Source organism: Globicephala melas, chromosome 19 (assembly GCF_963455315.2).
Source record: "Globicephala melas chromosome 19, mGloMel1.2, whole genome shotgun sequence".
Lineage (NCBI taxonomy): Eukaryota > Metazoa > Chordata > Mammalia > Artiodactyla > Delphinidae > Globicephala > Globicephala melas.
Genome location: NC_083332.1, coordinates 5,947,192 through 5,958,813, shown reverse-complemented (window position 1 = coordinate 5,958,813; position 11,622 = coordinate 5,947,192). Strand labels below are relative to the sequence as shown.

Here is an 11,622-nt window from a genome sequence, read left to right as displayed (position 1 = left end):
AGCCCTGCGTCTCAGAGATGCTGCCGCTGCTGCTGTCCCTGCTGTGGGCAGGTGGGTGGGCTGCGGGGAGAGGGGTGGGCAGGGCAGGGGCTGTGGCTGACCCTCGTTTCCCCGCAGGGTCCCTGGCTCAGGACAGCAGATACCGGCTGGAAGTGCAGCAGTCCGTGACGGTGCAGGAGGGCCTGTGTGTCCGCGTGCCCTGCTCCTTCTACTATCACTGGGAATACACGGACAACTCTGCCCCAGTTTTCGGCTACTGGTTCCCGGAAGGGGCCGATGTGAAGCTGGATGCCCCTGTGGCCACAAACAACCGACATCGTAAAGTTCAGAAAGAGACCCAAGGCCGATTCAACCTCCTAGGGGACCATGGAAACAATTGCTCCCTGGACATCAGAGACGCCAGGAGGAGGGATCAAGGTTCATATTTTTTTCGTGTGGAAAGAGGAACGACATTATGGAGTTATAAGCATAACACGCTCTCCTTGCATGTGACGGGTAAGGAGTGGGGTCCGGGAGAGGCCTCAGGGGAAGGACCTGGAGCCCCAGGGCAGGACTCGGATAGGACCCCCTCCTGGGAGGGGTCGGGGGTAACGCAAGTGGGGGTTCAGAAAGACGGGCTGGACCAAAGCCTGAAGCTTATCTCAGGGCTGCACCTCTAACCCTCCTCCTGACCCCGTCTCCCCCTCTCTTCATCAGCCCTGAACCACACACCCCACATCCTCATTCCTGCGACGCTGGAGGCGGGCCGCCCCGGGAATCTGACCTGCTCTGTGCCCTGGGCCTGTGAGCAGGGCGCGCCCCCCATCTTCTCCTGGACGTCAGCCGCCCTCACCTCCCTGGGCCCCAGGACCCACCTGTCCTCAGTGCTCACCATCATCCCACAGCCCCAGGACAATGGCACCAATGTCACCTGTCAGGTGAAGTTCCCCGCAAGCGGTGTGATCGTGGAGAGGACCATCCAGCTCAGCGTCACCTGTGAGCGCTGCGCCGTGATGCCCGGGGCGTGAGGGGATGGGGGCAGGTGGGCCAGGCCGGGGGTGCTTGGTGCTGTTGCCTGGAGACCCGGCTGAGTAGGAGGGCCTGGAAGGACAGAAGCCCTGTCCCTCCTGCGTTTCTGTGGCTTCTGGGTGTGTGTGGGGGGGATGCCTGCCCTTATCTCACCCCAGTCCTCTCACTGAGGAAGGAAACACTGTCTTCCACTGCTAGGTGCTCCACAGAGCCCAGCAAGAGGTGTGTGCTCAGGAGATGGCACAGGTAAGACGGAGCCCCCCATCCATGGGGCATTGAGTGGAGTGGGGTCTTTTCCAGGTTGCGTCAGAGCTGCACTTTCAGAGCTCAAATGGTGCAGGTCGGGTGTGGTCCTGCAATTAGCCACAAAAGGTCCCCATAAGGTCTCTTCCTGCCGTATCCTCCGACTCTGGTCTTGCCAAAGTGACCCACACCTCCCTCCCTGCCCATTCTAAATATGGTCTTTATCTTTCTCCGTCACCGAAGGCCTTGCGGGCGGGGGGGGGCATTTTTTAAGTAGACTTTATTTTCAGGAACTGATTTGGGTTCGTAGCAGATTCGTCAGAAGGTAAAGAGACTTCCCTCGTCCCCGCTGCCCTTTCCCACACACGCACGGCCTCCCCCCAACAGCACGCCCCGCCAGAGGGTGCCTGTTACAGTCGATGAATCTCCACTGACACGTCATTTTCAACCAAAGTGCATGATTGACGTTAGGCTTCCCTCTTGCTGTTGTACATTTCATGGGTTTGGTCAAATGTATAACGACATGTATCTGCCATTATAGTATCATACAGAAGAGTTTCGTTGTCCCAACATCTCTTTGGACCATTTTTGTGACTGTCAGCCCCTCAGCCCTCACCCTGAGCCCTCTCTGGAGTCCAGCGCTCCCCTCACTGCTGTATTCCCACTGGTCATAACACCTGGTCCCCATCTGGACAGAGCCCCATTAGGGCTGTCTCAGCAGTGCCCACCACAGTGTTGACAGTTGACGCCCGGACGCACATCCCTTGCCCTGGGTGTTGGGGTGCCACCAGGCAGGGCCAGGAGAGCTGTCTGGGCCTGACCTGGAGGTCTGAGAAGCTTCCTGCTGCCACCTCCCTCTGAAGGCACAAAAGATCACCGTGGACCCTGAGGGACAGGGCCAATAGGGGCCAGGAGAGAAGATTTAGTCCCCCTCCCTGGAAGGAAGGAGAGACAAGGCCCTTCAGCCTCCCACAGTGCTCTCTGTCTCTCTGGAATGTCCACGGGCACAGAACCTCATGGCTCTGCTGTGGCCAGGTCTGGAGGCTGCACTCCATGTCTCTGGATCTGCCTATAGTGGATACTTCATACACGTGGAATGTTACAAAACAGTGGCCTTTTCTGTCTGGCTTCTTTTGCTAACCGTTCTCAAGCATCATCCGTAGAGCGTGTATCAGTATTAGTTCCTTTTTGTCTGAATAACATTCCATTGCGCAGATGCGCCAGCTTGTCTTCATCCAGTTAGCAGTGGATGGACGTTTGGGTTGTTTCCACTTTTAGTCTATTACAATGCTGCTATGAACGTTGCTATACTTTTCCCTTTTTTTTTTTTTGATCATTGATTTCAGTTTTCTCGGGCATATACCTAGGAGTGAAATTTCTGGATTAAATGGTAGTTTCTAATTTTAAATTTCTGAGGAAATGCCAGATGTTTTCCACACTGGCAGCACCATTTTACATTCCCACCAGCAAAGTTCCAATTCCTCCAGATCCTTGTCGCCATTATTTTCCTTAAAAAAAAACTTCGAGCCCGCTGGTGGGTGTGAAGGAATATCTCATCATGTTTTGAGTTACATTTATGGAGCGAGTAATGGCATCGTTCATTTTATTCATGAACGTATTGGTTATTTGGAAAATTTTTTTAGTCCTTTGTCCGTTTGGAAAAATTTCATTGTCTCTTTGTTCTTGAATTGTTTTTTTGGTCTTTTTTTTTCTTTTTTTTTTTTTGCGGTACGCAGGCCTCTCACTGTTCCGGCCTCTCCCGTCGCGGAGCACAGGCTCCGGCCGCGTAGACCCAGAGGCCATGGCTCACGGGCCCAGCCGCTCTGCGGCACGTGGGACCCTCCCGGACCGGGGCACGAACCCGCGTCCCCTGCATCGGCAGGCGGACTCTCAACCACTGCGTCACCAGCGAAGCCCTTCTATTGTTTTCTATATGGCTTTTATATAGGCTGGATATCACACACATATCGAATCTATGATTTGCAAATATTTTCTCCCATTAAATGGGTGGGTTTTTCACTTTCTCAGTCCACTGATGAGCCGAATTTTTCATTTTCATGAAGTCCAACTTACGCATTTTTGTTTTCTGTTCAGCTGCTGGAAGGTAAGGGCATGGGGTGGGCTGATACCCCGGGCACACGGGGTTCGGCATCCGGTGGATGAGGAAAGCCTGTAAGACCAACGTCCAGAGTCCTCCTGGGAGCGGAAGGACACAGGATTGAGCAGATGATTCCATCCTGGTCCCACTTTCCTGCAGGGCAGTCAGGGCGCGTCACAGCACAGGTGATTCTGACGGCCATCTGGGAAGCGGCTGTCAAGATCCCGCTACTCTTCTTGGTCCTCATCGCCCTCCTGTGAGCACCCCTGGAAGAGGGGAGAGGGGATGGGTGGGGAGGGCAGGGCGCAGGTGGCTGCACCCTGGAACCAGCGCTGGAGGGGGCGGGGGCGGGGCCGGCAGGAGGCTTACGGGAAGGGGGAGTGGGGGGCGGGGCTTGGGGGAGGTGAGGAGTCCCCTGGGGCAGGGGCTCCTCCCCGCCCAGTGTCAGGGTTGAAGGTAGCCGCTGTGCTCTAGAGGGTCTGTGGGGCCAGACCTGCCCTCTCCCACCTCAGTCACGCCCCCGCCCCTGAACAAGGAACAGGGTGAATGTGTGGCCCGCGGCACCCGATCTGACCAGAGCCTGGTCTCTTCTCTGGCTCAGAGTGACGTCCCGCAGGAGGAAGGCAGCCAGGCCTGCAGGGGGCGTGTCAGCTGCAAACGCCAGGCCGGCAGGGGGAGCGTCTATTGCAAACGCCATTCCAGGTTACCCCTCTGGGTGAGTGATGTCGGCATCCTACCACCCAACATCCCACTGCACACCTGCCCCAGAATGGCCCCCAGGATTGCTCCGCTCAGCGTACCCAAAGTGGACGTGCCATCTTCCTCCCCAAACCCACTTCTCCGCTGGGTTCCCTGTCACACTGATGACAAGGTGGCCCCCATCTCTAAGGCCAGAAGGAAGGACGGGGTTTGCCCCCTTTCATCCCCGCTTCTCTTCTCCAGGATCCAATAATCACTAAGTGCTGTCCATCCTTCCTCCTAAGCACAGCTCGTCCTGATGCCCGTCCCCTTCCCATCTTGACCCCAGTCGTTCCAGCAGCCTCCTCTCTTCCCTGGGTCTCTGAGCCCACCCACCTCCTGCCTCCATCTCCCTGGGAAACACAGCCTCCGCACTGTTCGCAGAGACCGTTACCATCCTCTTGCTGCACAGCAGGGACAGCTGTGTTTCCTCTCCACGGCCAGAGACCAAGGTGCACACACCACTGGCTGGAGTTGCAGCCCTGGCGGGCTCTGCCCTGCTGGACTCTCCACCCACATCCCTCCTCTCCCTGCATCTCCCCACATCTCCACACCCAGCCTGGCCAGACCTCTGTGACTCTGAGACTTTGTATGTGCAGTCCCTCCCCTGAAACATCCTTCCCTCCCCATTCCTGCCTCTCCAAGTCCTGAGCATATCCTCAGGCTCAGGCTTAAATGTCACCGCGTGTGAGTGTGTGTGTGTGTGTGTGTGTGTGTGTGTGTGTGTGTGTGTTTCATTGTCTGGTTTTGGGTGGAAGAGTGGCATACACTTAATTATAGACTATTCGGCAAGAACTATTGAACATGTACTCTGTGCCCCCTTGTTGGAGGTTCCCAGGGCGCATCAGTGAGCACAGCATCAAACATCTCTGTCCTCGGGCTTCCCGGGTGGCACAGTGGTTGACAGTCCGCCTGCCAATGCAGGGGACACGGGTTTTTGCCCTGGTCCGGGAAGATCCCACATGCCGCAGAGCGTCTGGGCCCGTGAGGCATGGCCGCTGAGCCTGCGCGTCCGGAGCCTGTGCTCCGCAATGGGAGAGGCCACAACAGTCAGAGGCCCGCGTACTGCAAAAAAAAAAAAAAATCTCTGTCGTCAAGCATAGAGAATAAGCTTGTGGTTACCTGGGGGGCGGGGGGCGGATGGATTCGGAGTTTGGGGTTAGCAGATGTGAACTATTATATACAGAATGGATAAACAAGGTCCCACTGTACAGCACAGGGAACTATAGTTAATATCCTGTGATAAACCATATGGAAAAGAATATGGAAAAGCACATGTATTATATGTGTATGAATAACTAAGCCACTTTGCTGGACAGCAGACATTAAACACAACTTTGTAAATAATTATGTTTCAATAAAAAATTGTTTTTAACTCTCTGTCATCAAGAAGCTGTCCTTCTGGATATAAGAAGGATAGAAACATTTTTTAAAAATAAATAAAAATATTGAGTGTGTTTGATGGTAACATGTGTCTGGAGAAGCGAACAGCTTCTCAGGGAAGCGAACACGTGACATTTGGGGGCTGTTTTCTGTTGCTGAGAGTGTGCCCGAGGTGATGTTTGAGGCAAGACTTGAAAGTGGAAGAAAGCAGGTTCTGTGTTCCCGTAGGAGACAATTCTCCCAAGGGCTTCCAGGCCAATGCAAGTATCCCGAAGCCTTTGAGGAGAGCAGAGACAGGATTGAACTTTCATTTGAAAAGGATCCTCACGGAAATGCAAATCCAAACTACAATGAGGTATCGCCTGACACCCGTCAGAATGGCCATCATCGAAAAGTCTACAAATAATAAATGCTGGGGAGGGTGTGAAGAAAAGGGAAGCCCTCTGCACTGTGGATGGGAATGTAAACTGGTGCAGCCACTATGGAGAACAGTATGGAGGTTCCTTAAAAACTAAAACTAGGGGCTTCCCTGGTGGCGCAGTGCTTGAGAGTCCGCCTGCCGATGCAGGGGACACGGGTTCGTGCCCCGGTCCGGGAGGATCCCACATGCCGCGGAGCAGCTGGGCCCGTGAGCCATGGCCGCTGAGCCTGCGCGTCCGGAGCCTGTGCTCCGCAACGGGAGAGGCCACAACAGTGACGCATACTGCAAAAAAAAACAGAAAAACAAAAAAACCAACTAAAAATAGAGTTAACATATGATCCAGCAATCACACTCCTCGGCATATATCCGAAGAAACCTCTAATTCAAAAAGGTACGTGCAACCCAATGTTCATAGCAGCTCTATTCACAACAGCGAAGACATGGAAGCCACCTCAGTGTCCATCCACAGAGAAATGATAAGGATGTGAGATATATATATGAATATATATAATGGAATATCACCTAGCCATGAAAAGAATGAAATAATGCCATTTGCAGCAACATGGATGGACCTAGAGATGATCACACTAAGTGAAGTAGGTCAGACAGAGGTAAACATTATATAATATCACTTTCATGTGGAATCTAAAAAATAATACCACTAAATTCATTCACAAAACAGAAACAGACTCACAGACATAGAAAACAAACTTATGGTTACCAAAGGGGAAAGGGGATGGGCAGGGATAAATGAGGAGTTTGGGACTAACACATACACACTGCTATAAATAAAATCGACACTCAACAAGGACAAAGCATAGCACAGGGAACGCTACTCAATATTCTGCAATAACCTATATTGGAAAAAAATCTGAACAAGAATAGATATATGTATATGTATAACTGAATCACCTTGCTGCACAACTGAAACCAACACACCATTGTAAATCAACTCTACTCCAATACAAAATAAAAATGAAACTAAATTGAAAACTAAATAATTTGGAGGCTCGTTAAAAAAAAGAAATTTCCTTTGCACTGACATAGACCATGTGCTTGCCCATTTGTTTTACATGAAGATGCTACATGGTTTTTATTCTGAAGATGCCATTGAAAGTTTGGGAATCAGCATAGTAGAAGTTAAAAAAACATCCCATATCATATCTTTAGAAAATACCCAGTATGCTGCCGGACACTCGGCAATCTCACCACTGATGCAGCTCTAAAGCCCGACAGCGCTGCCTGTTTGGGGAGGAAGTGATGGGCCCGGGTGGGAGCATCTCCTGGGCAGGGACCAGGCCAGCCGTAGCCCTTCTAGTCTCCAGGTCACCAGCCCAAGATGCTCAGTGTTGGGGGAAGGAGTGAAGGCATGATTGGCGGCTGCCTTCACGTCACCCAGGAGCCCCTTCTTGTCTTCTGCCCCAGACGCTCACACAGACCCTAAAGAAACCTACATCTTGCGGGACCGATCACCCGAGGGTCTAGGTGAGGCTGGGACCCTCCAGGTCAAGACAGGAGCTGAGCGGCTCCCCGGTGTAGACAGCGGTGCTCAGACGGGAAGACCTTAGGAGGCTCACCGTGTCCTACGCCTCCGTGTCCTCAGAGGCTCTGGTGCTGGAAGGACCCACCCGAGATGGGGGGCAGGGCAGGGCTCTCCTCCTTGCCTGCTCCTCTCTGGGCAGGACTCCGGGGTCTCTGGACCGAGGGGTGTCCGTCCGCTCTGTGAGGAGGAGGGTGCCGAGCTCCGGCTCTGCAGTTCCTCTTCTGTGAACAGCTGGGTCTCGTGTTCCTTCCCAGCTTCCCGTGGGTCTCCCCACAGCCTTACCTCCCTGTCTCCTCCCCCTTCTCTTTTCACACACAGGACGCCCAGAAGCCCTCCGTCTCAGAGATGCTGCCGCTGCTGCTGTCCCTGCTGTGGGCAGGTGGGTGGGCTGCGGGGAGACGGGTGGGCAGGGCAGGGGCTGTGGCTGACCCTCGTTTCCCCGCAGGGTCCCTGGCTCAGGACAACAGATACCGGCTGGAAGTGCAGGAGTCCGTGATGGTGCAGGAGGGCCTGTGTGTCCGCGTGCCCTGCTCCTTCTACTATCACTGGGAATACACGGACAACTCTGCCCCAGTTTTCGGCTACTGGTTCCCGGAAGGGGCCGATGTGAAGCTGGATGCCCCTGTGGCCACAAACAACCGACATCGTAAAGTTCAGAAAGAGACCCAAGGCCGATTCCACCTCCTAGGGGACCATGGAAACAATTGCTCCCTGGACATCAGAGACGCCAGGAGGAGGGATCAAGGTTCATATTTTTTTCGTGTGGAAAGAGGAACGACATTCTGGAGTTATAAGCATAACACGCTCTCCTTGCATGTGACGGGTAAGGAGTGGGGTCTGGGAGAGGCCTCAGGGGAAGGACCTGGAGCCCCAGGGCAGGACTCGGATAGGACCCCCTCCTGGGAGGGGTCGGGGGGAGAGCAAGTGGGGGTTCAGAAGGACGGGCTGGACCAAAGCCTGAAGCTTATCTCAGGGCACACCTCTAACCCTCCTCCTGACCCCGTCTCCCCCTCTCTTCATCAGCCCTGAACCACACACCCCACATCCTCATTCCTGCGACGCTGGAGGCGGGCCGCCCCGGGAACCTGACCTGCTCTGTGCCCTGGGCCTGTGAGCAGGGCGCGCCCCCCATCTTCTCCTGGACGTCAGCCGCCCTCACCTCCCTGGGCCCCAGGACCCACCTGTCCTCAGTGCTCACCATCACCCCACAGCCCCAGGACAATGGCACCAATGTCACCTGTCAGGTGAAGTTCCCCGCAAGCGGTGTGATCGTGGAGAGGACCATCCAGCTCAGCGTCACCTGTGAGCGCTGCGCCGTGATGCCCGGGGCGTGAGGGGATGGGGGCAGGTGGGCCAGGCCGGGGTGCTTGGTGCTGTTGCCTTGAGACCCGGCTGAGTAGGAGGGCCTGGAAGGACAGAAGCCCTGTCCCTCCTGCGTTTCTGTGGCTTCTGGGTGTGGGGGGGGGTGCCTACCCTTATCTCACCCCAGTCCTCTCACTGAGGAAGGAAATCCTGTCTTCCCCTCCTAGGTGCTCCACGGAGCCCAGCAAGAGGTGTGTGCTCAGGGGATGGCACAGGTAAGACGGAGCCCCCCCATCCATGGGGCATTGAGTGGAGTGGGGTCTCTTCCAGGTTGGGTCAGAGCTGCACTTTCAGAGCTCAAATGGTGCAGGTCGGGTGTGGTCCTGCAATTAGACACAAGAAGCCCCCATTAGGTCTCTTCCTGCCGTATCCTCCGACTCTGGTCTTGCCAAAGTGACCCACACCTCCCTCCCTGCCCATTCTAAATATGGTCTTTATCTTTCTCCGGTCACCGAAGGCCTTGCGGGCGGGGGGGGGCATTTTTTAAGTAGACTTTATTTTCAGGAACTGATTTGGGTTCGTAGCAGATTCGTCAGAAGGTAAAGAGACTTCCCTCGTCCCCGCTGCACTTTCCCACACACGCACGGCCTCCCCCCAACAGCACGCCCCGCCAGAGGGTGCCTGTTACAATCGATGAATCTCCACTGACACGTCATTTTCAACCAAAGTGCATGATTCACGTTAGGGTTCCCTCTTGCTGTTGTACATTTCATGGGTTTGGACAAATGTATAACGACATGTATCTGCCATTATAGTATCATACAGAAGAGTTTCGTTGTCCCAGCATCTCTTTGGGCCATTTTTGTGACTGTCAGCCCCTCAGCCCTCACCCTGAGCCCTCTCTGGAGTCCAGCGCTCCCCTCACTGCTGTATTCCCACTGGTCATAACACCTGGTCCCCATCTGGACAGAGCCCCATTAGGGCTGTCTCAGCAGTGCCCACCGAACTGTTGACAGTTGATGCCCGGACGCACATCCCTTGCCCTGGGTGTTGGGGTGCCACCAGGCAGGGCCAGGAGAGCTGTCTGGGCCTGACCTGGAGGTCTGAGAAGCTTCCTGCTGCCACCTCCTTCTGAGGCACAAAAGATCCCCGTGGACCCTGAGGGACAGGGCCAGTAGGGGCCAGGAGAGAAGATTTACTCCCCCTCCCTGGAAGGAAGGAGAGGCAAGGCCCCTCAGCCTCCCACAGTGCTCTCTGTCTCTGTGGAATGTCCACGGGGCACAGAACCTCATGACTCTGCTGTGGCCAGGTCTGGAGGCTGCTCTCCATGTCTCTGGATCTGCCTATAGTGGATACTTCATACACGTGGAATGTTACAAAACAGTGCCCTTTTCTGTCCGGCTTCTCTCGCTAAACGTTCTCAAGCATCATCCATGGAGCGTGTATCAGTATCAGTTCCTTTCTGTCTGAATAATATTCCATTGCGCGGATGCGCCAGCTTATCTCCATCCAGTTAGCAGTGGATGGACGTTTGGGTTGTTTCCACTTTTTGGCTCTTACAATGCTGCTATGAACGTTGCTATACTTTTCCTTTTTATTTTTATTTTATTTTTTTTGTATCATTGATTTCAGTTTTCTCGGGCATGTACCTAGAAGTGAAATTTCTGGGTCAAATGTTAGTTTCTAATATTAAATTTCTGAGGAATTGCCAGATGTTTTCCACACTGGCAGCACCGTTTTACATTCCCACCAGCAATGTATGAGGGTTCCAATTCCTCCAGATCCTTGTCGACATTATTTTCCTTAAAAAAAAATTCGAGCCTGCTAGCGGGTGTGAAGGAATATCTCATCATGTTTTGATTTACATTTATGGAGCGAGTAATGACGTTGTTCATTTTCTTCATGAACGTATTGGTCATTTGGAGAATTTTTTTATTCCTTTGCCCGTTTTAAAAAATTGCGTTGTTTGTCTTTTTGTTCTTGAATTGTTTTTCGTATAGCTTTTATATAGGCTGGATATCACACACTTATCGAATCTATGGTTTGCAAATATTTTCTCCCATTAAAGGGGTTGGTTTTTCACTTTCTCAGTCCACTGATGAGCCGAATTTTTCGTTTTTATGAAGTCCAACTTATGCATTTTTGTTTTCTGTTCAGCTGCTGGAAGGTAAGGGCATGGGGTGGGCTGATACCCCGGGCACACGGGGTTCGGCATCCAGTGGATGAGGAAAGCCTGTAAGACCAACGTCCAGAGTCCTCCTGGGAGCGGAAGGACACAGGATTGAGCAGATGATTCCATCCTGGTCCCACTTTCCTGCAGGGCAGTCGGGCCACGTCGCAGCACAGGTGATTCTGACGGCCATCTGGGAAGCGGCTGTCAAGATCCCGCTACTCTTCTTGGTCCTCATCGCCCTCCTGTGAGCACCCCCAGGGAGAGGGGAGAGGGGAGGGGTGGGGAGGGCAGGATGCAGGTGGCTGCACCCTGAAACCAGCGCTGGAGGGGGCCGGGGCGGGGCTGGCAGGAGGCTGACGGGAAGGGGGAATGGGGGTGCGGGGCTTGGGGGCGGTGAGGAGTCCCCTGGGGCAGGGTCTCCTCGCCACCCAGTGTCAGGGTTGAGGGTAGCCGCTGTGCTCTAGAGTGTCTGTGGGGCCATACCTGCCCTCTCCCACCTCAGTCATCCCCCCGCCCCTGAACAAGGAACAGGGTGAGTCTGCGGCCCGCGGCACCCGATCTGACCAGAGCCTGGTCTCTTCTCTGGCTCAGAGTGACGTCCTGCAGGAGGAAGGCAGCCAGGCCTGCAGGGGGCGTGTCAGATGCAAACGCCAGGCCGGCAGGGGGCGCGTCTATTGCAAGCGCCATTCCAGGTTACCCCTCTGGGTGAGTGA

General features: G+C 54.1%; 2 protein-coding genes across 2 annotated transcripts; both read left to right on the top strand.

The window, feature by feature from the left end:
- Positions 1-4,646, top strand: LOC138842431 (myeloid cell surface antigen CD33-like). Its single transcript, XM_070044280.1, has 7 exons — positions 1-51; positions 118-495; positions 697-975; positions 1,207-1,254; positions 3,509-3,605; positions 3,951-3,993; positions 4,028-4,646. The coding sequence occupies exons 1-7, from the start codon at positions 18-20 to the stop codon at positions 4,070-4,072; spliced, it is 924 nt and encodes a 307-aa protein (XP_069900381.1). The 5' UTR covers positions 1-17; the 3' UTR covers positions 4,073-4,646.
- Positions 4,647-7,761: 3,115 nt separating this feature from the next.
- On the top strand, positions 7,762-11,622 carry LOC138842443 (myeloid cell surface antigen CD33-like). The gene is made up of 7 exons (XM_070044342.1): positions 7,762-7,813; positions 7,880-8,257; positions 8,458-8,736; positions 8,964-9,011; positions 11,057-11,153; positions 11,501-11,533; positions 11,568-11,622. The coding sequence occupies exons 1-7, from the start codon at positions 7,780-7,782 to the stop codon at positions 11,620-11,622; spliced, it is 924 nt and encodes a 307-aa protein (XP_069900443.1). The 5' UTR covers positions 7,762-7,779.